Source organism: Silurus aristotelis, assembly GCF_946808225.1.
Source record: "Silurus aristotelis genome assembly, chromosome: 4".
NCBI lineage: Eukaryota > Metazoa > Chordata > Actinopteri > Siluriformes > Siluridae > Silurus > Silurus aristotelis.
In genome coordinates this window covers 28,089,844-28,115,736 of record NC_139577.1, presented here as the reverse complement: position 1 = coordinate 28,115,736, position 25,893 = coordinate 28,089,844, and the positions used below count along the sequence as shown (strand labels likewise).

The window sequence follows — 25,893 nt, the reverse complement described above, 5'->3', positions numbered from 1 at the left end:
ACACACTCCCCGCTCCGTTCGTACCTCCTCCCTTACTTACACACACACACACACACACACACACACACCCCTCTCTGTTCACATCCCCTCCCTTACACGTCTTCTGTTCTCCGGTAGGAGGAGCAGCAGAAAGAAAAGAAAACCGTTTCAAAAAAGTGGGGAGAAAATCACTAGAAAGACGAGGGAAATCTTATGGACATACTGACTATACACTGCCTTTTATCGGACACTTCTGAACGCATCTACATGAAGGAGAGCTCTTGAACTTGTGCTACAGTTATTTGATTTTTCTCCAGCCATGGCTTCTCTAAGAACAGTCTTCAAACTGTACGGATGTTCCCGCAGTCTTCCACAGCGGGGTCCTGCCTGCTCTAATCCACCCAAAATGGTAAGAGATCGAGCTGAAGTTTTCCATGGCTCAATCCTAAACAGCAGTCTTACCAAGAAGTGCCCTATGTAGGGAGCGTGCAGCGCTTTGGGTTCACATAACTTACATAATGTGTTTTATTCTAGTTCAGTTGGTTGTTATTGCCGGTGTTAAGAGTCAGGAAATAACGTTAACCTTGTCGTACATGATTCATGCTCGTTCATTTAGTATCCGAATCACCGTTTAGAAGTTTTGTGTGTGTGTGTGTGTGTGTGTGTGTGTGTGTGTGTTGAATTGCAACAAAGTACTTTTGCTACACTGTTGCCTTCCTCGACGTTTCCTGTCTGCTTGCGGTTGAACCTAAAGAAAGTCTTAGAAAGACGCCAAGCAAAGTGCACCAGAAATGCCTTATTTTACCTTTTAAATAAATAATTATCTATATATAAAACTCTCACACAATGAGTACAGTTCAGCAAAGCAGCCTTCACTTAGATATAATGCACTTTTTCGATTAAAGAAGAAAAAATATTAATAAAACTCAAAACAAGGCTGGACTGTTTCTGACTCCAAAAACACTATGAAATATAAAATCACTCAAACATCAGGACTTCAGATAATACATCATGGTTATCACAATGCACATTGGGTTTAAACATTCTTCTACTTTCAGTCTGTGAAGAAGTGTGGGGATGAGTCACCACATTTATGCTGATGCATGGATTTTTATTTTAGGTTTTTTCCAATCTTTAGCTTCACAGCCCAGAAAGGGAATCACTTTTTCAGTTTTCAGTTCGGCTGACAGGATAGAAACCCGATGTGATTTGCATTTATGAATTCTGAGATGCTTTTCTGCTCACCGTGGTTGTACAGAGTGATATCAGTGAGCTCGACCCAGTCTGGTTATTCTCCTCTGACCTCTTTTTGACTGCATCGTGGCCCTTCAGAGCTGCCACTTGTTGCATGTTTATAGACCCCAATCCCATTAGTCACCCACATGGCAACAATAACCATTTAAAAGTCAAAATCCTTACAGCTTTACAGTTTGTATGCAATTTTAGAATTTAGTAATCAATATATATTTATTTATATATATATATATATATATATTTTGTTTTTATGCTGTCTATTTACTTGGCAAGCCATGCAGCCTTCGAAACCCTCATTAGAGAGAGATTTTAAAACCCAAGTGGTTTTCTATACAATGATAATATAAAGTGATTTTATATGTGTTTTAGATTTTTTTTTATGGTAATATCTTTGAACAAAATAACATGATATTATGACGCCTCACTAACATCATGTATCCTGTGTTGGACAGTACAAGCGCTTTTCACGATGGGCATTGTCTTAAAGCAGCTTTACAGAATGTAAGAATTATACAACAAGAACATTTTATTTTATATATGTGAATTTTGTGTATTTATCCCTGATGAGCGAGCCTGGGTTCACTGTGTCAAAAAAAAAAAACTCCCTTAGATGGTATGAGGAAGAGGAACCCATCCTTATTTGAGTGATATTATGAATGTGATTATAAAGCATGAAAACAATACAAAACACTGGAGAGTAAGGTATACCATTAGTATTGGGATGTGTGATTATGACTATTGTTTTTTACAGTCTTATAGAGTCAGTTAAAGGTCATACTAATGTCAAATTAAGATTAACATTTACACTAACATTCATAGCCTAATAATACATGGTGAAGGAAAAGGGTGCAGTCAGTCTGGTCTTTATGAGTCAAAGTGGCTGAGGTAAAACCATTTTGTTCTTTAGTTATCAAGTATGTAGAAATAGGTATTTTAAATTTCTTTATGTGAATCATTTACTATTCACAGTCCTGTAAATCATCTGCTTCTGCAGAAACAACAGCATAGAAGAACCAGCATGTTAATATTGAATGTGGGTTTTTCTTTTGCATTAGAACCAGAACTACCTTCATTGCTGTTATGTTTCTGGATTCTGTATGATTTGTTCTGTTCTCATGATGCTCTTTTTATGTCTGTAATCTGTCAAATTGACAGTTAACATCGACATTACCTCTGAAAGCATTCGCACAGTATCATGGTCCAGTGCTCACAGGAAAACAATAATCTGCTTACACATACAAGTAAAGGCACGTTTTGCCCGTAGCCCTTCAGTCGTTTTCTCCCAGCTTTCTCACCGCATTGAGGTGATGGAAAAAGTCTGAAGACTGTGGGCTTATATTCCATCACTCTGACACATTACAGCAGGAGTGGGTGTCAATATACAAGATTCACTGCCATTGCTTTGCTTTCTGCCTGTTGGCTGCTTAAAGTTTATTTTACATTTTAACATTTCATATTTATCTGTCTGTGATATCTGCATTACAAATGATCATTGTAATAAAGCTCTATATCATTATTCCTGTCTCAGGGAAAACCGCAAGCTATGTATTTTTCTGGTTAACACTGTGAGGAAGGCCATTGCATCTGACCAGGAGTCTGTTTGTAATTCTGGTTTGTACACGTGGTTGAGTAACTGCCGGATTTATCTGGAAAAAAACGTATATAAATTAATTAAAATTTGAAATTTGATGTAAACAGGATCAAGGTCACAGCAAGGTCAAATAGCACAATAGTTTCTTTAATAGCCTTTTTAATAGCTTCCTTATTGTTTTTCCTACATACTTATTTTTGTATTCAGGCCCACATTTTTGTATAGCCATTTTTTATAACCATGATCCCTCTGTCCATCTGCATGTCCATCTGTGCTTGCTTTTTTTTTTGTCCAAGATTTTTGTTGGCATATTTCATGAACAAGTGGTTGAATGTTTGTAGGGTTTTATGGAATTATCCATTGTAATCAGCAGATGAGCTAATTCGATTCTAGAATTGATCTAAGATGGATCATGGTCACAGCAAGTTCAAATGTCTGAAATAGCTTTTCATGAATTGCTCACTTGTTTGAAATATATTTTAAGATCAGATTTACGCTTATAAAACTAACTGCCTTATATAAGCAACATGTAAGGGTGCATGTAGGATTATTGCAATACGTGATAAAACCACACCATATGTGTCACAAATAAGATAATAAAGATGTTTTTATATTATAGGAGGCTTTTTTTTTTTTCTGGTGTGGCATGGTTCCACTTGTTTTTTTGAGCAAAGCATCACTGCAAATCAATATATAGCTCTAACTGATGATGAAACGATTCCAACCTGATGGGGGTGCTCAATTCCTGGATGACTCTGCACACTATTACGAGGCAACAGGCTTCACTGAATGGTTTAACAAGGATTATCTGGGCACACTTTCGATGAGATGTGGTGCTTCAGCAGGAGATGAAATTCAATATTGATATTTATAACCAATGTTTTGTAGGACTGTAGTACTGTACTTGGCTGACCTTTGTGCTACAAGGGCTCGCACCATCTCCTGTAAGCCTACGTTGCTCAAGGGATTTCATGGCATGCCATGCATCTAGAAGGCTCTGTTTTTAGTCACTTAAGTGTTGCTACCAAAGGAAAAAAAAATCAGCAGGACTATAATCATAGTGCCTACCATTTTGCAAACCTGTGTGCACTAATCAATCAATGGTTTGAAAACAGATTTTTCTGTCGATGTTTAATCATTTAAGAGCGTGTGCTTCATGTAGGGCATTAGAAGACTCTAATCAGCCAGATGGATCTTTTTATTTGTCTTAAACTGCCTGAGCAAATTGATTTCATATTATCATGTGTTAATTAAACAGAGTGTGCAGTTCATGTTGATAAACTAATAATTTATGTAGGCATTTTGATTGCACTTCAATGGTCTCTGTAAATTCAGATCTTATGCAGTCAAGTCAAGTTTATTTGTATAGCGCTTTTCACAACAGACATTGTCTCAAAGCAGCTTTACAGAAATCAACAGTTAAGGTGAATGGTGTGTATTTATCCCTGATGAGCAGCCGTGGTGACTGTGGCAAGGAAAAACTCCCTTAGATGTTATGAGGAAGAAACCTTGAGAGGAACCGGACTCAAAAGGGGAACCCATCCTCATTTGGGTGACATCAAGAGTTTGATCATAAATCTTTCAACAATACAGAACACTGGAGAGTGAGAACTAACATGAGTGCTGGAGTATAAGATTATAAGTAAATGTTCTTTCTACAGTCTTTGGTATAAAAGTAGGAGCTACTGAGCTCAATATTTGTGATCATCACAGATCCAGCCTATAAACACTCCAGGCGGTCCAGTGTCAAACTCCACACATGTAGTGGGATCCAAATGGCACTGGTACGTCTCTAGATGGTTTAGGATGTTTGCGAGTTTGGCATCTACTTCTTTAAAGTCCATAATCTTCATGAGGTGGGACGTGACTGGAGCTGGCCAAACCTCAGGAAGCCTCGGAATGGGGAGAGAAAGAGAAGCAGTGGAGAGGAATTAGCGTAGCTGCTGTTCATGATATTAACAGCACAAGTTAATGTGCATGTAATCAGATGTTCTGGAGCACAAGGTTATGATGTGATGTGTGTTATATGTAGGCTTTGCTAAAAAGATATGTTTTTAATCTACACTTAAACTAGGTGAGTGTGTCTGAGCCCCGAACACTGTCAGGAAGACTTCCAGAGTTTAGGAGCTAAATGTATAAATGCTCTACCACCTTTAGTGGACTTTGCTACTGTAGGAACTACTAGAAGCCCAGAGTTTTGAGATCTCAGGGAGAGTGACGGATTGTAGCGTGTTAGAAGACTGGAGAGATACATGGGGGCCAAATTATTTAGTGCTTTATAAGTAAGTAGCAGTAGTTTGTAGTCTATTTGAAACTTAACCGGAAGCCAATGTAGGGACGATAAGATTGGGGTTATGTGGTCATATTTTCAGATGCAGAAGCAGCAGAATTGTAATGCATTTATTAAGAAGATTATAGATTCATTATAATGGAACCTGGAAATAAAACAGCCTAGTATTTCACCCTGGAAGCTTTTATTTATTAATTTATTTATTTATAGTATAAATAACTTGTTTATTGTAGCCGGTTTGCTCATGAGGACAATTGTCGTTCTTGCTTGGGTATTACAAGATTAATTATCACATTTCTCATGCAGATGACACCTATGAGATTTCCCTTTTTGCATATTACCTCATACCTGTATTAGAATAGGGGGGGCAATATATCATCTTTACAATTCTTCAAAATGATTTGTGGAGTAAACATCAAGAAATAATTTTTAGGCGCTTTTTTGGCAGTGTGCAGTGTGTGAGATTTGTAGAAAAATATATAAACTTTTTTTGCAGCGGGTGAGGCTGCTATGCTATTCCACAAAGAATCGAATATGCAGAAATCATCATCCTGGGTGCTTTCCAACAAGAGAATCAACACTTTTATGTCAGTTCATTTTAATGAACCTACTAAGGCAATATAACCTAAGTATGATAATGCAAATTTTCAGTTTGGTTTATTAATTGGCAGGATTTTGATGCCTGCAGAACCTGTTATTCTTCTCTCCACTTTATAAATGTATAGTATAGTAGTTAGCAATTCCTTGTTAATGTGTGACAAAATGGTCATAAATAATGAATTTACATCAGAAATTTAAGTAAATCCAGTGGTGGACAGAAGATAAATTGATTAGCTAGCCCACAGTGCAAGCAGAGGTTGTCAACACTTTGGTGTGTTGTCTTTGTTTTGTTTGCCCAAGCCTGCCTAAGCTCAAATGTTAGCTAACATATTGGTTTTGGGCAGCTAGTAGGCAAATTAATTCAGGTTTGGGGTAATTGGATGGGGGAACATTTGTGTGGCTTCTTATAACACCATTTAATATAGCACATTGTGTTTGTGATGTCGAGATAAAAACAGGTTTTTCAGAGGGCTTAGTTGATTGGGATAAGGTAAAAAAAAAAATTTTGCACATTTTGTTGGCAAGCAAAGCTACTTGCACTAGATGTCTAGGACTTGCATCAGGGTCTGCGACTATTTTTTACACTACACTGCAGGAATAAGTGTATAAAATTGTCAGGGACAATGGTGGGAAATGCTGCTTGACATGCAAAAGAAGAAGCTACTCACTTTTTTGAAGTGGTGAAACCCTGTTTTACATAATAATCCTGTGAAACAGACTATATTCTAAATAGATTGCTAGTAGATTGTTGTTAAATATAATTAGAATTGAAACATGGAGACAACCATAATTTATTACCACAGTTTACAAAGCTTTACCTCCCCCGCGCCCCCAAACATTTGCATTTCAAAATGAGTTATAAAGGATTGTCATGACATCACATTCAAGCATACTCAGACATTCAATTGCTTGACAGTCAAATTAAAACTTATAAAGCAAAAAATATTTGTGCTTATAATAAAACTTTTATAAACATTTAATAATTTATGAGGAAGTGAATGGGTGTGTCTTATATAAATTATTGGCAAGATGCCAATCAAATACATTTCCAGACAAGATGGCAGTGTATACTTTTTTTTAAATTATTTTTTTAGTATAGTCCATATTATTTGTGTAAGCAAATAGTAATTTGCACTAGCACCATTAAGAGATAAGGGTTCACATGTAATCTTGATATTAATAACAGTGGGGCCCAAAAGTCTGAGACCACATTTATTTGTGATTTATAGTGGAAAGAAATACAAAGATTTAAGTCACTACTTAAATGTTAGCAAATCTATAATATTGACTGTCAAATTCTTTGTACAAAAGGGCAGATTTTTTATTAGGCATATTTCTTCCTTTTGGAGCACATGTTAAGATGACACAGCACTGAATTTGATCTAACATGGATCATTTCTTAGAGAATGCTCATAAATAATTTTATGATTCCACTTGGCACTCAAGTTATTGTTAATGATTTTATTTTTTAATGAAAACCTTTGTGTTAATTCAGAGAGAATAAAAAGAAACCATATTATTTTCAGTAGTAATCTTAGACATTTGGATTTTGCTGTACTATACTATAACATTTGAGTGTATATCGAAAAATATATTTTATTTAGTTTTGTGGCAAAATTCTCTCCTAATGCTTGTGGTTTGCAGATAGTTTGCAGATTCACCTGTTAGTGACTGGTATGTTTTATTACAGACAAGAAGCTTTATATTATATTCGGTCTGCACCTGACAGCTAGACTGGGTGGTTGGAGAGATTTTGTTTCGTAATAGGAGGTTATGCTACATTGGGTGATTTACTTTGGGAGAACTGAAAGGGAACATATCTTGAACGTACTCATTAGAAGCACGGATACAGCAATCTATATAGGTCTGCCTATATGTTTTTATGTGCTATAGTTATATGTGCAGATTTCACCCCACCTTAAATTACTGTAAATATATTTAAAAATTAAATAAATTCAAGATGAATTTAGAAGTGTTAGCTACAATTCTTGTGATTATTTACCTTTTATTTAAAATTAAATAAAAAAAAGTAGAATACCGTTCAGAAAAATGGGCAAAAATGAACTTCAATAAATACTGTAAATGTAAGAACACTTGCAATGGTCATTTTAGTAAGCTGGACCAATACGTAACACTAAAACATACATAACACAAATATAAAAAAAATAGAATTAAACAACCAATACTTTGACTATACTTAAAAAAATGTATAATAATACAAATTTCAACAGTACTAAAGAGATAAAAGATTCACTTTGTTTCAAAACAAGAATACATCATAGTCCTGCATGTAACTAACCTGTTATCTTTTTGTGCAACTCTTCATTTAACATACATATGCAAATACCCAAATACCTTTAAAGCATTATAATGAGTAGAAAGCAGTCTGAAAGTTCTCTAGGAACGTGTCTTCTCATATCTTTAGCTCTGTAAAGGTTTGGGTGAGATGAAGCGCTGTGAAATGGTTTTAAGAAGCCTATTTATTTTCCTGTCACTCACAAGGCTTTATAGACACTTACTGTAATTAAGCACAGTAATGTGTAATTTATTGCAGGGGCAGATTGACCATGCTCTAGAAGGGTGAAGATTGTCAAGTAGACTGTTTAATACTAGAATTTAAGAATGAGAAGAGAATTGAAGTTCTGTAAGTGCTAAATAAGCTGCCACCAGTCAACAAACAGAGGGGAAAAAAGTGTTGAGTGAAGGTAAATGGTAGCCTGGTGTGGTCCTACTGACAGATAATTCAGTGGTGATGTAAGCTATTATATCTTCTTCCTTAACCCTTTCCTTTTTTTGCATAAAAGCTGAAACTCGTGTTGAAATTGGCTTTGTCATCTTGTACTTCAGCATTTTTACGTGAAGCGCTCTGACCAAACTGATGTAAAGAACTGGAGCTTAATGTCCATGGTCTGACTGATGGTCTACACTGACCCATAATTTAACATGTTTAATGGCTACTGGGATGCCCTTGGTGCTAATAAGATCTTACATTAGTATGTTAGTCCATCTTTACTATCTCAGTCATGGCCACACTTAATCAGCACTGCACTTGAATAATCTCAAATAATAGAACTCTACACAAGAACCTTTTGCTTAAAGCTTTTCTTTTCTTCACATCATCTTGTCAGCTAATTACCAAGAGCAATCTGCTGTGTTGGATGGAATAAGTGAAACAACGCTGAAAACCACTGAATTCTACTGCATTTTTAACAAGAATAGAAAGGCAGCATCTATTTGAGTGCCAGGCCTGCTGTGCTTTGCGTTCTGGCAGCCAGGCATGAATGTCAATTACCGACTTTGGCTTGCAACCATACAATCCAGGACATGGTGCATGCTTTCTAAATTCATCTGCACACAGCTGTATTTTTTGTGCGAGATAATTATTTTGCACAGTATTACAGACAAAACTATGGTGCTACATTTTCAGCTGTCTAAGATTAGAAAAACATATTCATCCATGCATTTTTGATTAGTTTTACCACAAATCCCCATATTTCTTGGTGGAGGACTCTCTGGACAGTAAATCCATCTCAGAGCACACTCAGAGGACAGTAGGATAATGGTCAGCCATGATACAGAACCCCTGGAGCACGGACGATTAAGGGCCTTGCTCAAGGGCCCAAGAGTGGCAGCTTTGTAATGCTGGGGCTTTAACCCCCAACCTTCTGATCAGTAACCCAGAGCCACCAACTGCTATTTCTATTGTGAGTATAGCTAACAACTGAGCTACCACTTGCCTACTACTACTAGTATACTATTACTATACTATTGTGACTATTACTGTTGCTAATACTATTACTTTCCTACTACTCCAACCAATAATGAGCCACTGTACCTAACACAGCAACTACCACCACCACCACCAGAAAAGAAAATAGTAGAATTTGGCCTTGCTTAAGGAAAAGTGGCACATCGAAACTAGACAGTCGGAGTCACCAGAGAGATCATCCATGACCTCGCATGAGCATCAGTCAAAAAATATTTGGTCGGCTGCCTTCACATATATTAAAGGAAACACCTGGTTAGTAGCCTTTGTGTATTGTCTAACCCTAGTATGCAGCCATTACAAATGTAAGGAGAAAAATGATAAAATTATGATTTAATTAAAAGTTAAGCTTTGTCTAATGTACAAGTTTCTAAATCCAGAAAATGTGCATCGATTATTCTACATTGCTGCTTAATTTGCTTTATGCTGCTGTTTCTTGTATTTATGTAGACATGTTGAAATGATAACATTTATGCTCATGCTCAGGCTTTCTCATGTGTGAATCATGAGCTGGAAAGACATTCATATGGATTTTTCCTACACTAAATATGGAAATGTTTCAGCTCTCTATTTTTATTGACACTAAAGGGATTATGTACAAAATGTAATATTAGCATTCGACAATTCTGATCCCGCTGTCCATTTCACCTCGATATGCGTATTCTCTTTCTATTTTTGTATTCCCTTTTTATGGAGCCACCTACTATTTGACCATGTGGGTGCTTTTTTCCCTTTAACTATTTTGTGTGTTGCAGATTTGTTTCTAGAAATCAACACTTGAAAGAAACGCGTTGTATTCTTAACAGACACCAACAGAATGTGCACTAGTGTAAGAATGTGCACATTGTAAGAAAAGTGGTAAAAAAAGTGTTTTTTTTCCCGGTTTCACAAACTTCAAGCCAAAAGACTTTCTTGGTCGGCTACTGTTTAGATACAAGCCGTTGTAACGTGTTGAGTCTGGGTGAAGGGAGAGCTCGCTAACTCCAGTTGCAAATGAAATCTTATAAGCACAGACAGGTTTCCAAAACTCGTGCTTTTTTATTTTTCTTGGCAACAGCGTTACGGGTTAGTCAAAGAAACTTAGAAATCAACATCAGAAAATAATAAGGACATAATCCTCGTCTTGCACACACGCAGTAATACCGGGATAAATGCAGTGGCATGCTATTCCCAAAATACCGCTATGCTCCTAAAGGAAGCGCAACATATTTCACCCATTACAACGTGTGTAACGTGTCTTTCGTTAAAGCCTGTGTAAAGTTCATTAGTTTCAGTATAGACACCTGCGGCATTTTAGACAGGTGCGGCTTATTTATGTTTAAAATAAAAATCTTTGTAAAATACAGTGGGTGCGGCTTATATATGGGTGCGCTTTATAGTCTGGAAATTACAGTAGTTGGTATGTAAGAGGCAGATGTAGAGGACAGAGTAGTATGGAGACGGCTGATCCGCTGTGGCGACCCCTAATGGCAGCAGCCGGAAGAAGAAAATGACTTTAAGTTTTGTTCATAAAGCATACCAAATAAATTCATTTGCAAATTCGTAATGTAGTTGTAAATCAAAATAATTACTGTGGGATTAAATGTTTTAAGTTAAGGTTAAAGAGTGAACAGAGACAGTGCTGATGGACCATGCTGTAAGTGCTTACAATTAAGGCTCAAATGTGAAGATTGTTGAAGATACGAGTGTTTGGAGCAAATAGAAACAAATCCATTTTCGGCATTGTGTTACACCCATGGTGTGTATTTACTGTTAAGGAAAATGTAACCAGTAGCTTTTGGTGTTGTTTTAGTGAGCAATAAAGAGAAAAACTGCAGTTCCCAGGCATCTGCTCAAAAACTGTCCATTTATTTCCTGTTCAAATGACTCAAGCCCCATCACAAATGTTGAAGGCTCAGCTCAGAAATTGCACACTGTGACTGTAAATCATTTATTGCCTATTTTATGGTTTGTTTTTCCCTTAAAAATTTCAACTGAAATCCACTTTTTTGCTTCACTTTGTTTGATTTTAATGATTTATTGAATAAAAGAAGTGCCATTCTGGCTTCATTTGCTACGAGTGAAAAACAGCGCAGCAAATTTCATTTAAAAAATGGCTAACAGACTAAGCAGATATTAAAATGAATAGCTTGCTTCAGCTTTCCTGCTGGCAGGATCGGTGATTGTCAGCATTTTTTTTTTTTACACGTTTAGTCCCTTTAAGTCAGTACTGCTTGCTTGCTTTGTTTTTTCTCGAACCTGTAGTTATGTAAACACACGCTCAACAACAGGAGGTTACTCTTTTTAACACTTGATATTAGTTGTTTGCTTTTTTATGTCGTGCTGTGATCTCTGCCCAGGTCATTTATATGTATGGTATTATTTCAACTAAAATATCTTTCATGGGTGCATGCCCTTTTATATCTTGAGATATCCCTGAGGCACTGTCGTAAACTGTGCATTTTATGACACTGTATCATTGGCTTTAGCTCACTGGATACAGATAAGATAATTAATTTTATATCAATGCAGCAATCAACCTTCCAGAGGGCACATATCTGTTCTGTCGTAACCAACATGTTTTGTGCACATGAACATGTGGTTTTCACCTTCTGGGTGTCAGAATATTGATCACAATTTTTTCCCATTGAGCACTGTGATGTGAAAAACCTAAGAGGCTTAAGCTTCATGAAGGAATGTAGTCGTTAACAAAAGGCAAAATTATTTATTATTGTCACTTTTATAAAAATGGACAAATACTTAGCAAAATAAGTACAATTTAAAATAAGAAGGAATTCACCTCGAGGGAATATTTTAAATAAGTGATAACAAATTGCCTTTCTTGAATTTCCTACATGTTAATTTCATTCACTCTGTAAACAAAAATTTGGTGTCCTGTATCTCTGAGCTATAGATATTATAAATTGTGTAATCACAATATTTCCAATAATGTCCAATCCGATGCCCTTTGTAACAAATTGAGGCGGCGAATAGGTGCTTTAGGGCTGTTTTGTGGCAGGTGGATCAGAGTATTTTATGACATTTAATGGCATAAATAATTATTCTAAATATCTGTCTACAGTTGCATTGTGTGTTTGTGGATTTAGAGAAAGCGTAGGACAGGGTGCCGAGAGAGGAGTTGTGGTATTGTATAAGGAAGTCAGGTGTGTCAGAGAAGTATGTGAGGGTGGTGCAGGACATGTATGAGGACAGTGTGACAGCAGTAAAGTGTGCAGTAGAATGACAGACTGATTCAAGGTGGAGGTTGGACTGCACCAAGGATCGGCTCTGAGCCCTTTTCTGTCTGCCATGGTGATTGACAGGTTGACGGACGAGGTCAGACAGGAGTCTCCGTGGACCATGATGTTTGCGGATGATATTGTGATTTGTGGTAAGAGTAGGATGCAGGTTGAGAAGAGCCTGGAGAGGTGGAGGTATGCGCTGGAGAGAAGGGTAATGAAAGTCAGTAGGAGTAAGACAGAGTACATGTGTGTAAATAAGAGGGAGTGGTGCGGTACATGTGTGCAGTGGAGTGGTGCGGTTGCAGGGAGAAGAGGTGGAGAAGGTGGGTGAGTTCAGGTACTTGTGATCAACAGTGCAAAGTAATGAAGAGTGTGTTTGAGAAGAGTGCAGGCAGGGTGGAGAAGAGTGGCAGGAGTGATTTGTGATAGAAGGGTGTCTGTGAAAGTGAAAGGAAAAGTTTATAGGACTGTGGTGAGACCTGCAATGTTGTATGGATTAGAAACAGTGGCATTGAGTAAAAGACAGGAGGTGGAGCTGGAGGTAGCAGAGCTGAAGATGTTAAGGTTTTCGTTGGGAGTGACGAGGATGGACAGGATTAGAAACAAGTTTATTAGAGGGATAGCGCATGTAGGACGTTTTGAGTGAGGGAGGCGAGAATGAGATGGTTTGGACATGTGCAGAGGAGGGACATGGGGTATATCGGTAGGAGAATGCTGAGGATGGAGCCACCAGGAGGGAGGAAAAGAGGAAGGCCAAAGAGAAGGTTTATGGATGTGGTGAGGGAGGACATGCAGTTGGTTGGGGTGAAAGAGGCAGATGTACAGGACGGGGGGATGGAGATGGATGATCTGTTTCGGCGACCCCTAATGGAAGAAGCAGAAAGAAGAAGAAGAAGATCTGTCTACAGTCCACACTAACTATCTGTCTGTAGTACACACTATTGGCCACACTATCTGTCTGTCTATAGTCTACATTAACTTCCTGATTGTAGTCCACACTATCTGTCTGCCTATAGTCATATGTGTGTATATTCTACACTATATTTTGTCTATCTTTATTCTCTGTCTGTCTGTATATCTGTCTGTGTTTGCACTAACAGACAAAAGAGAAAGTTTATTCTGGGTTGTGGAAACAGTGACATATGCAAAATATAAACTTGTAAGTTGGAAAATGATTTATAGGAGGTTTTCTGTATTTTCAGGTCAGCTGTTGGGCGTTTCCAGTCGTCTACTGTAGCACTGTAACACCATCTAGTGGTAATTGTTCTACATGACAACTTGCATAATTGTTAAATTGCATATACCGATATGCATACACGTTTGGTATACATAAAATATACATATATTTATCTGTCTTTTCCATGTTGTAGAACTTTCAGTGCATTACAAATATGGCCGCCCTGTACTGGCTCTGCCTCTGCCTTCCAGACAGGAGAAATGTCTGTTCCATCTGAGACCCATGGTTTCAAATGTCAATGACTTTATTCTGGACATTCAGAGAGAGGATCCAGGAGTCTCAACAGTTTCTGTACTCAGCACAGGTATACACACACACCCACACTTAGACATAAACACAGCATCTTTAGGGAAATGCATTTTACAGGTCAAAGAGGCTTTACCTCTGCAATGGTTTCTTGTTTGCTACGGAAATTAATGTTGAATTTAGAATTCTTTTAAAATATAGTTTATAATTTTTTTTATCATATAGGATATAGAGAAAAAATAATAAAATACAAAAATAAGAATAAATCCAGATTTTAAGAAAAACAATAATATATATAAGAAAGGAAACACTAGGGGGTGCTGTAACGTTAGTTTTTTTTGTAGGATATCATAGAAGCTTGTATGGTTTGATTTTATTTTCTGTTCTCTGTACACAGATGGGGTAAAAATCGCCTCCACTACATCTATGTACACTCTTCTCAGCAAGGACTTTCAGCTGTGTATTAATGGAGTCCTCTACAAAGTCCAGGCAGCATCAACAGGTATACATCTAAAGAACCTGGTATCTTTTCTGGCCACAAGCTTCAGCATCTTGAATGTTGCAAACTGGTTGACTTTCTGTATTTATTTGCATTAAACCTAAACTGATTGTTGATTTTTGAAGTAAACTAATCGACTCTAGAGCAAATTGTTCTCAACTGCTCTCAAGCAGAAACCATTACTGGTGTGGTGATTAGCAAAGGCTTTGGAGAAAAAAAAATGCATAAAAGGATTTATTAATTTTTATTAAAGAACACCTACCAGATACGCACCTTAAACCAGGAATAACGGTTTAATTCTGATCTGTACCTTTTTCTCTGTGTATGCGTAGAATCAATGCAAAGTGAAAATTCGACCAGCACGGTGGATTTAAAGGACATGGTGCACAGGTTACACACAGCTCTGAACCTGCCTGAACATCACCTGAATAAGGAAAGGCAGCTACGCCAGAAACTGGACATTCTGAAAAAAGAACTAATCCCTTTAGAGCAGGTTATATTTTTATTATTTTTTCTTCTTCTTTCAGCTGCTCCCATTAGGGGTGGCCATACCCCTCTGTCCTCTACATCTGCCTCTTTTAAACCAACTACCTGCATGTCTTCCCTCACCACATCCATAAACCTCCTCTTTGGTCTTCCTCATCCTCAGCATTCTCCTACCGATATACCCCATATCCCTCCTCTGCACATGTCCAAATCATCTCAATCGGGCCTCTTTCACTTTGTCTCCAAAACGTCCTACATGCGTCATTCCTCTAATAAACTAGTTTCTAATCCTGTGCATCCTCGTCACTCCCAATTAAAATCTCGGCATCTTTAGCTCTGCTACCTCCAGCTCAACCTCCTGTCTTTTATTCAATGCCACTGTCGCTAAACCATACAACATCGCAGGTCTCACCACAGTCCTATAAACCTCCCCTTTCTTGCAGATACCCTTCTATCACAAATCACTGCGACTGTTTACCACCCACTAAACCTTGCCTGCACTCTTTTCTTCACTTCTCTAACACACACTTCATTACTTAGCACTGTTGATCCCAGGTACCTGAACTCCTTCACCTTCTCCACCTCTTCTCCCTGCAACTGTACAAGTTCACTGCCCTCCCTCTCATTTACACACAAGTACTCTGTTTTACTCCTACTGACTTTCATTCCCCTTTTCTCCAGTATGTACCTCCACCTCTCCAGGCTCTCCTTCCACTCTCAGAACAAATCTCAATATCAGCTGCAACTGCATAGTCCACAAAGACTCCTGTTCAGAGGGTTCAAAGCAGATCCTTGATGCAGTCTGTCGTTCACACTGCATACTTAACTGCTGTCACACTTTCCTCATACATGTCCTGCACCACCTTCACATACTTCTCTGAAACACATGAATTCTTTATCCAATAACACAACTCCTCTCTCAGCACTCTCTCAGCTCTCAGCAATGCTTTCTCTAAATCCACAAACACACAATGCAAATCCTTCTGACCTTTTAATGCTTTTCCATCAACATTGTCAAAGAAAATATCACATCTGTAGTGTTCCATCTCCATCCTTTATTGCTCTAACTTGCAGCACATCCTTCCCAGCTCGGTCCCTCTGCCTGGCCAATCACTACAAATCCTTTTCTCCTTCCTTAGTGTCCAACCTCTCATACAGCTCCTCATATGCCTTTTCCTTTGCTTTCCCCACATCCCTCATCCCACTTGCTGCCGCATCTCCTTGTACTCCTGCTTACTTTTCTCGTCACTCTTTGAAATCCAATTCTGTTTTGCCAACCTCTATCGCCTTATGCTTTCCTGCACTTCTTCATTCCCCCTGCCACGTCTCGTAGTCTTCCTTTTTCATTCTAGATGTCACACCAAGTACCTTTCTAGCTGTCTACCTTATTACTTCTGCAGTCGTTGCCCAAACCTCCAGAACCTCTTCACCACCACCAAACCCCTGTCTGACCTCATCCCTGAATCTCACACTACAGTCTTCTTCCTTATATTCTTATTGTATACTTACTGTTTATAAGGGGAGGTGCTAGTGGTTACTTTAAATCCAAAGGTCATGAGTTCAACTCCCACCCACACCAAGCATAATTTGCTCTGGATAAGGGCTCCTGCCAAAATGCCATAAATAGAGTTATTGACAACCTCAGTGTGTACTGCCCTGCATTATAAAACTATCGGGAAAAAAAAAATTCTATTCTAGCTTTATATCATTTATCACTTACTTTTTGTATGTTTGTGTCACAGAGCTCATATTGTTTTGTATGTTTTGTATTAAGTATGCAGCACATTATATATTTGCACACATGTAATAAACTCTATTTCTGTGTTTTAGATGAAGGCTCATCTTCTCGTTAGAGCTGAGCACAGATCTTCAAATGCTCTCTGGGGCGGCCTGGCTCTGCTCTCAGTGCAGGGTGGCGCTCTAGCCTGGCTCACATGGTGGGTTTACTCCTGGGACATCATGGAGCCTGTCACCTACTTCATCACCTACTCCACGAGCATGGGGGTCTACGCCTACTATGTTCTCACCAAGCAGGTAAAATACAATGTTTAATATACATATACATCCATCAGTTTTGCTGATTATCAGCAACGATAGTTGATTGCTTGTTCTATCTGCAGAAATCTATACCAGTAGTTTTTCCGGCTTGCGTCTGTTGTCATAACGAGAGTGACCTCTATACGCTAATCACTGACTCCATGTGCTGTTTGTTTTTACCAGAGACTGCACACTGCATGGAGAGCGCTATGTTTAATGTTTTTTAATTGATCGAGTATCCATTTGAAAAATAATCAGGTTATTAATCGGTTATCACAAAGTATGATCCAACCTAGCTATCAGTACCGGTAAAATCCACTATCGTTTCACCTCTAATAAATATCTACATTGGTCATTTTAGCAGAACCAACTGTAGCCCTGTACATTCATGCAGTAAGCCAAATCTATCAGGTAGCAGCTTGCAGGGTACATACATTCATGCTACAATTAATGTTCACATCAAACATCAGAATACGCAATAATTATCACCTGGGCACCAATCTTCAGCTGCCCATACTTTTCCGCTCACCATCGTTGTAAAAAGTTACCGTTTTCCTTCCTGTCACCTGCCACCATGATGTCTGCTTATTCTAATGATTTCTAAACAAATTAGCAGGGAGGGAAGCTGTTCAAAAGTTGGCCAGTGAGTGTATATTAAAAATACCTCAACACAACAGACTTCTAGGATAATATAATGTAATATAGTGCTTGGTTTAGGCAGTGTCACAAATAGTTGGGCCACGCAATAAAGCTAATGTTTATTTTTTGCCTTATCATATATATTTAAAATCTTATAATCACAAAAAGATTTGTATTTGACGTTAATTGTACATCAACTGTCCCATGATGGGGTGCTTGAGGTGCCGGAACACAACTTTAACATTGAACTAGTTTCACCTAAGCTCCTAAAAGTGTCACATTCACCTATTTGTAATTTATTGAGAGAGCCAATTATAGTGTCATAAGCAATTAATGGAAACATCAGTACACAGCTATGGAATAAATGTTCTATAATAGGTAAATGTGTGTATGAATACACCATATACCAATGTAATTATATATATTATTCGGACATGGATGGATATATATGTATATATGTGTATCCTAGGGGGTTGCCGAAAAGCATCTAGATAACCGATGATCGAGATAAACGAAAATCAATATGGCGCCAATATATTAACATGCTTGAAATTTCTTTATGAACATGATGTGCGTTAATAAATGAGAATGTACATGCACATGTTTTTGGAGGTTTTTTTTACACAACAGCGTTGCTGCGATTTGTTTGATGAAGGCATGCTATAAAAATTTACATACAGTACATGTTTGTTAATCGTCAGGAATCCACCTGCTACGCCCCCTTAGGCCCCCACCGGCACTCTCTCAACAGCTGCTCTTTTCTTCCCAATGCGCATCGCGGATTTCCCCGATTCTGTCGTTGTTAATTCTATGCTTTTGCTGCTCATCCTACGTTCCGCGCCGCGCTCCTACCAAGCGCGGCTTTCGCCTCCCGTTCATCGCATAACATTTAACAACAAAAGGCATATGTGCACTAACTAACAGCAGAGATTCACCAGTATACAATACAACACTTGTAGCATCTGTAAGGCATAATTTTTTTCGTGAGTTCTTCTGCGGCTGCACAGTGCAGATCGACATAACTGACGTTAAATGGCAAATTTTTCCCCCCTTGTGCTCGAGATATTAGGTTTCGGCGACATAAAAAAGTCGACATAACCATTAAAAAATGCTTAGACAAAGTGAGAATTTGGCGGGTTCACTTCAAAAACGTCGACTTATGTTACATGTCATATAATACATGGGTAGCGACATTAGCTTCTGTAAAACTGAGAAGGTAAGCGCCGCAGGGATGCAGCGTCAATCGCTGCATCGAGGTCTGCCCGGTCAACAAGGTGCCACCAGACTGGATCCTTCCTGGTGAACTCTCTCCAGAACTCCCAGGAGCAGCACGTTAGAGGGAAAGGCGTACAGACGTAGCCTCGGCCACATCTGCACCATGGTGTCCAGCCACAGTGGGGGTGGGTGAGAGAGAGAGTGAGAGAGAGAGAGAGAGAGAGAGAGAGAGAGAGAGAGAGAGAGAACCAGAGGGGACATTGGGAAGTCTCCTGAGTCACAAACAGATCCACCTGGGCTTTGTAATATCTCTGCCATATCTGCTCCACCACCTCAGGGTGGAGCCTTCATTCCCCGGGCCTCGGCCTTCACCACCTTCGCCCCTAAAAGCAAACCTCAATAACCTCCTGTGAGCAGGAAGGAAGGCTATGTGGAAATAGGCATCGTTTGGATCTATTATGACAAACCAGTCCTCGGACTTGATCTGAGACATGACCCATGGCATCTTGAACCTGAGCCTCATGTGTGAGAGGTTCAAGGTGTGCAGATCTAGGATTCGAAACAATTAAGTACTGGCTGTAGAAGCCTGACTCTCTGACTAAGGGAGGAACCACCTCGCTGGCCCCTTTCCTTAGAAGGGTGCGCACTTCTTGTTCCAGGACAAGAGCCTGCTTTGGTCCCACCAGGGTGGCACACATCCCATTAAAACAGGGAGGAGAGGACCTGAACTGAATTGAGTAGCCCCTCCCTATTGTTAACAGGACCCACAGAGATACATCTGGCAGGTCTTACCAAGCTGCCAGGAGATCTCTTATGGGAGCCAGCCTTTCAAGGGTCTTTGAACCTTGAACTGGAGCAATGCCCTGCAGCCATTGCGGCCTCCTGAGAGGCCATGTGTCTCCTCTATCCGCAGCAAAACCTCGGGCAGAGATGGAGGGAGACACTCACTGGTGGGTGGATGCACTCTGAGGCATATCCTGTGGGAGAGCTAACAGCCTGGCCTCCTCTGCCCGGAAGTCTGATCGGGGCTGGCTTCTGACCCTCTCAGAACGGCTGGAGCAATGCCCTGCAGCCATGGCTGCTTCCTGAGCAGTGATGGGTCCCCTCCATCCCCAGTGGAGATGGAAGGAGTCATCTGGTGGAGGGAGACTGCACTTTGAGGCACATCCTGTGGGAGAGCTAACAGTCTGGCCTCCTGGTGGTTGTCGAGGCGGTACGGGCACCATGTAATGAGGTGTACACCGCCCTCCCCGAAATAGGGCGCTCTGATTGTCGGCGACTGCCCTTACCTACAGCGTCACCTGAACAGGCCAGGAGGAGCCACCGGGGCATTCAGAAGGTAAGCCCTGTCCCTGTCGGGAATCCTCGCTTACAGGGTGAGCCACAGATTGCCTTACTGTGCCTACTAGAACTGACATGGACCGACCGATGGCCTGCGCCGTACCTTGGTGGCCCTGAGGGTTAGGTCGCAGTGCGATGTAACTCCTTAAATTGTCAAGTCAAGTTTATTTGTATAGCGCTTTTTACAACAGACATTGTCTCAAAGCAGCTTTACACAAATCAACAGTTAAGGTGAAGGGTGTGCATTTGTCCCTGGTGAGCAAGCCGTGGCGACTGTGGCAAGGAAAAACTCCCTTAGATGTTATGAGGAAGAAACCTTGAGAGGAACCAGACTCAAAAGGGGAACCCATCCTCATTTGGGTGACATTAAGAGTTTGATCATAAATCTTTCAACAGTACAGAACACTGGAGAGTAAGAACTAGCATGATTACTGGAGTATAAGATTATAAGTGATGTTCTTTCTGCAGCCTTATACAGTCTATATGGTTAGTAGCCCCTAGTTTTGAGCTCAGCATTTGTGATCATTACAGATCCAGCATCAGCTTCTCCATGCCAGAGCCTTTAAACACTCCAGGAGGTCCAATGTCAAAACTCCACACATGTAGCGGGATCCAAATGGCACTGGTACGTCTCTAGATGGTTCAGGATGTTTGCGAGTTCAGCATCTACTTCTTCGTAGGTCCGTAATCATCACGAGGTGGGAGGTGACTGGAGCTGGCCAAACCTCAGGGTGTCTCGGGATGGGGAGAGAAAGAGAAGCAGTGGAGAGCAATTAGCGTAGCTGCTGTTCATTATATTAACAGCACAAGTTGATAATGTGCATGTGATCAGATGTTCTGGAGCACAAGGTTATGATGTGAGACGTGTTATGTGTAGGCTTTGCTAAAAAGATATGTTTTTAATCTACACTTAAACTGGGTGAGTGTGTCTGAGCCCCGAACACTGTCAGGAAGACTGTTCCAGAGTTTAGAAGCTAAATGTGAAAATGCTTTACCACCTTTAGTGGACTTTGCTATTCTATTCTATACTAGTTTTTGGGCTGATGAGCAAAATCTCAGTCTTATCAGAATTTAAAAGTAGAAAGTTATGGGTCATCCAATCTCTTATTTCCTTAACACACTCAGTTATTCAAGCTAATTGAGCTGTATCGCCTGGTTCAGATGAGATATATAGCTGAATATGATCAGCATAACAATGGAAGCTAATTCCATGCCTTCTAATAATATTTCCTAATGGAAGCATGTATATTGTGAAGAGCAGGGGTTCTAGAACTGAACCTTGCGGCACGCCATAATTTACTTGCATTAGCCTGGATAGCTCTCCATTTAAATCTACGAAATGGTAACGATCGGACAGGTAGGATTTGAACCATCTTAATGCCTGTCCCTGAATGCCGATGTAATTCTGTAGGCGATCAAGGAGGAGATCATGGTCTATAGTGTCGAATGCAGCGCTAAGATTTAGTAAAACCAACAGCGAGATGAAGCCTTGGTCTGAAGCTAAAAACAGGTGATTAGTGATTTTAACTAGGGCAGTTTCTGTTCTATGATGGGGCCTAAAACCTGACTGAAATTTTTCAAAGTTATTGTTTTCTTGCAGGTAGGAACATAACTGGGCAGCGACAATCTTTCCTAAAATCTTAGACATAAATGGGAGATTTGAAATAGGTCTGTAATTCGATAGGGTGTTTGGATCCATATTAGGTTTTTTAATAAGAGCCTTAATAACTGCTAACTTTTTTAGGGATTTAGGGATGTGACCTAACGATAGTTAGGAGTTTAATAATATTGAGAAGAGGTTCACCAGTTGTATATAACACTTCCTTCAGTAATCTAGTAGGAATTGGATCTAACCGACATGTTGCTGATTTAGCTTTGGCAATAACATTATACAGCTCTTCCTGTCCTATACATGTAAAACAGTGTAGTTGTGGAGTTGAAGGTGAGATAACGTCAGGAGATGCTGTCAGCGGTTGGACCGCCACAATTGTTTTTCTAATGTTATGTATTTTTTCAGTGAAGAAATCTATAAAGTTCTCACTACTAAACTGTGATGGAACACAATTTTCAGAGCCCTGGTTTGTAGTTAGTTTAGCTTCTGTACTGAAAAGGAACCTGGGATTGTTTTTGTTATTTTCTATGAGTTTGCTCATGTGTACAGCTTTTAGCGCCTGTCTGTAGCTGAGCATACTATCTTTATACGCAATTCTAAATACCTCTAATTTAGTTTTCCTCCATTTTCTCTCCGGATTACGTGTTGTTCTCTTGAGGGCATGCATATGACTATTATACCAAGGTGCAGATGCTTGTTCTCTAACCTTTTTTAACCGGATGGGGGCAACGGTGTCTAATGTGCTAGTGAGCATAAGGTCTATGTTGTTAGTTATTTCATCAAGATTATTAGCATTCATGGGTTTAGTGTGAAATTGAGATAAATCGGGCAGGTTATTTATGAATCTGTCCTTAGTGGTTGGAACAATGGTCCTACCAAGTCGATAACGTGGTGAAACACGGCTAATCTGCTCTACTGGTAGCGTGTACAGTGTACAGTATGAGGTAATAGTCTGTGATGTCATCACGCTGAGGTAAAATATCTATGTATACGAGGAGTAGATATGGTTTCTATAAACTGGGCTGTGTGCTCACTTGTAACTATTTGGTCTGTAGTATGCGTGTTCTCATAGTTGAAGATTTCCTAATATCTGTGGTGTGAAGTATCCTAGAGATGTTATCTGATAGCACTGCTGCTCCAACTCTGCTGAGGTGCAGGCAATCAGGGCGGAAGAACCTAGTACCTAGTAACAGTTTCAGTTATTAACAAAGAGAAGTTTATGTTCTCGACACCATGACTGTAACCATTCATTTAGAGCTAAAAGTCTACTAAACTTCTCAGCCCCTCGCTGTTAAGTAGGAAGAGGTCCTGACACTATGATCCTCGTCGTGGGCGATGTGCTGGGTACCGTCTCCACCAGGATCCTAAAATCCCTCTTTAAGATCTCCGTTTGCCTCAGCCTGGTGTCTTTCGCTCCAGCATGGAGAACAACCATTTCAAAGTTCTTGTTCAGGATCGCGGGTGCCTGCGCAGTGACATCGAGAACACGAGCACAGGGGAAGCAGCGAGTGTGCACCTTACCTTTGGCTCCGGTAGCGTGGACAATGGAATCTCCGAGAATCACAGTGTCGCGTTCCGTCTCGCGGAGAGGGGCAAAGCGGTTCTTGGTCGAAATTTTGAAGGCCCGTAGTGGTGGCGGGGGAGAGGTCCTTCGACCGGGGCTTGGCTTGTCTCTTCCGCCGCTGCCGCATCCAGGGTCTGTGTTGCACCGGTGCCGGAGTTGTAGGTGCGCTGGGTCTGGGCAGAGAAACGCGCGGAGTTGTCAAATTGTCAGCCCCAGACCTAAATACCTCATCCATCTCTTGTAGCAGGTCAGCCTGGTATGCCTGCAACACACTCATCTTGTGGAGGCAACCCACAGTCTGAACCGCTGCTGCGTAAGCCTTGCCTACAAGGACTGTCTCAATGGTTTAGTAGGCAGTACCTTAGTGCTTAGTGACTTAGTGGTAATGCTATACCGAAAGAGAGATAGCTAGCTAGCGTCTCTTGCACATTAGCATCACCCCATAGCCGCGCTCCTTGAATCCTGCTCGTGGGGAGAAGGTACGGGCCATGTAAGGGGTCTCCTAGGACCTGGGCGTCTCGGTGTGCAGGTCGGGGAAGAATGGTAGGCCCCAGTGTAGAGGCTGTGACGCGTGGCGCAGAAAACGCTTATTAAGCTCACTGGGCGTGCACTGCTTCCACTGCTATTTCTAGCTTGGAAATGGTCAGCGTCGCTACCTCCAGGAGCTCCTCATACAGCACAGGCTGTGAGAAATCAGTGGGCTTGCTAGCCCCCCAAATTTCTTCCTTCTCAGAGGAAAAAATATGGAGCACCACGCTATTTATGCCGGAAGAAGAAACCGGCGTGCTTCCCTGCGGGGAACGAACGCTCGACCCGGCAGGAGAGGCCAGAGAGGACTCAAAAGTCTCTGTGCCTTCTGCTAGGTCTGTGAGCCCCACGAGGCTTTGCCTCGGCCGCAAGATTTCTAATGTAATGTATTATATAAATTATAATAAAAATTGTTCATATGGGATTTATTTTTCACAATATACACTACTAAAGCTTAAATCTTATAAATTTTAACAAATGGTGGTAAAATGTATGATATGGGATTCTCTCCTACAGGACTATGTTTATCCAGATGCAAAAGACAGACAGTTCCTGCATTACTTCTACAAAGGTGCCAGAAGACAGAAATTTAACGTGGAGAAATATAATATGCTCAAAGACGAGCTGGCTTTGGTACGTTGATTTTGGCGCTAATTTCAAATGAGCTGTTTAATTTTCAAAACTTTTTTCTAATCAATAATTTTTTTTATTGTTGTTTGTTCTCTTTTTTCAGGTAGAGGAAGACTTGAGGCGTTTGCGCAACCCGAATCAACTTCAAATACCAGTGGAACAAATTGAGCCCAACCGTCATGCTGCACTTCCGTGAACATTATACAGTTAATACTGGTGTTCAGTAAATCTGTTTACAGATATTATTTCATGGCCTGCATTTAGAAAACACCATATTTATTGCAGTAATAAACATTTTTTGGAATAACTAAATATTAAAATAAAGCCTTCTACTTCCATTCTTCCTGTATACTATTTGTTTTTTTACATTTGACATTCGTGACCACTTGTAGTAAGTACCGTGTCTTTGCATAAGTATTCACTTCCCTTGAATTTATCCTTATCCAGGATTATGTGTCATGAATTTTGGATAATATAAGGATATGCTCGGGGGAGGTGGTAGCTCAATTGTTGAGGTTCTGGGTTACTAATCAGAAGGTTAGCAATTCCAGCCCCGGGGTCACCAATGTGCCACCCTTTGAGCCCTTGTGAGCAAAGCCCTTAACACTCTGTGTTCCAGGAGCACTGTTTAACGGCTGACCCTTGCACTCTGATCCCAGCTTCCTAACATTGCTGGGATATGCAAAGAAAGAATTTTACTGTGCTATTAAGTGTCAAGAATAAAGCACCTTTCTTTCTTTCTGAGCAGTCTGCTTTCCAGTATGTGTTATTTTTTTTTATTAATTTGGCCACTTATATTCAAAGCAGTTTTTTTTTTATGGAGGAAAAATAAATTATTTGAAGGAATTATAAAACTTTTTTTAAAACTAAAAATAGATATTTTTTAAACCCATTTTCTATTAATAAATCTATATTCCATTTGCAATAAAATACACATAAAATGTTCAATCTAAGAATGTATACCATTTTAAGGAAAATATGAGTTCATTTTGAATTTAATAGCTGTATCAGTTCTCAAAAAGTTAGGACAGGGCCGTGCTTACCACTGTTTAGCGTCTTGTCATCTGGAAACTGAGGGGATCAGATGCTCAACAGTTCTAGATGTCCTTTGTTGTATTCTTTATTTCATGATGCGCCAAATGTTTTCAAATCATGAAA

General features: G+C 39.8%; 1 protein-coding gene and 1 long non-coding RNA gene across 3 annotated transcripts; one reads left to right on the top strand and one right to left on the bottom strand.

Annotated features, from left to right (window-relative positions):
- LOC310724574 (calcium uniporter protein, mitochondrial-like) lies at window positions 1-25,073 on the top strand. Of its 2 annotated transcripts, XR_014533094.1 has the most exons (11): window positions 39-388; window positions 13,904-13,958; window positions 14,072-14,242; window positions 14,582-14,686; window positions 15,016-15,176; window positions 17,000-18,295; window positions 19,102-19,261; window positions 19,305-19,894; window positions 19,950-20,558; window positions 23,788-24,738; window positions 24,839-25,073. XR_014533094.1 is itself a non-coding variant. In XM_083538808.1 (8 exons), the coding sequence occupies exons 1-8, from the start codon at window positions 299-301 to the stop codon at window positions 24,929-24,931; spliced, it is 996 nt and encodes a 331-aa protein (XP_083394934.1). In that variant the 5' UTR covers window positions 1-298; the 3' UTR covers window positions 24,932-25,073. The 2 variants fall into 2 exon arrangements, 1 of the variants encoding a protein (XP_083394934.1); XM_083538808.1 differs by lacking the exons at window positions 19,102-19,261; window positions 19,305-19,894; window positions 19,950-20,558 and having other exon boundaries at window positions 1-388; window positions 17,000-17,203; window positions 24,622-24,738.
- LOC310724647 lies at window positions 16,448-17,062 on the bottom strand. The gene is made up of 2 exons (XR_014533127.1): window positions 16,969-17,062; window positions 16,448-16,706 (listed from the first exon to the last, which is right to left on the bottom strand). It is a non-coding gene; the product is annotated as an uncharacterized lncRNA (long non-coding RNA).
- Window positions 25,074-25,893: the final 820 nt, after the last annotated feature.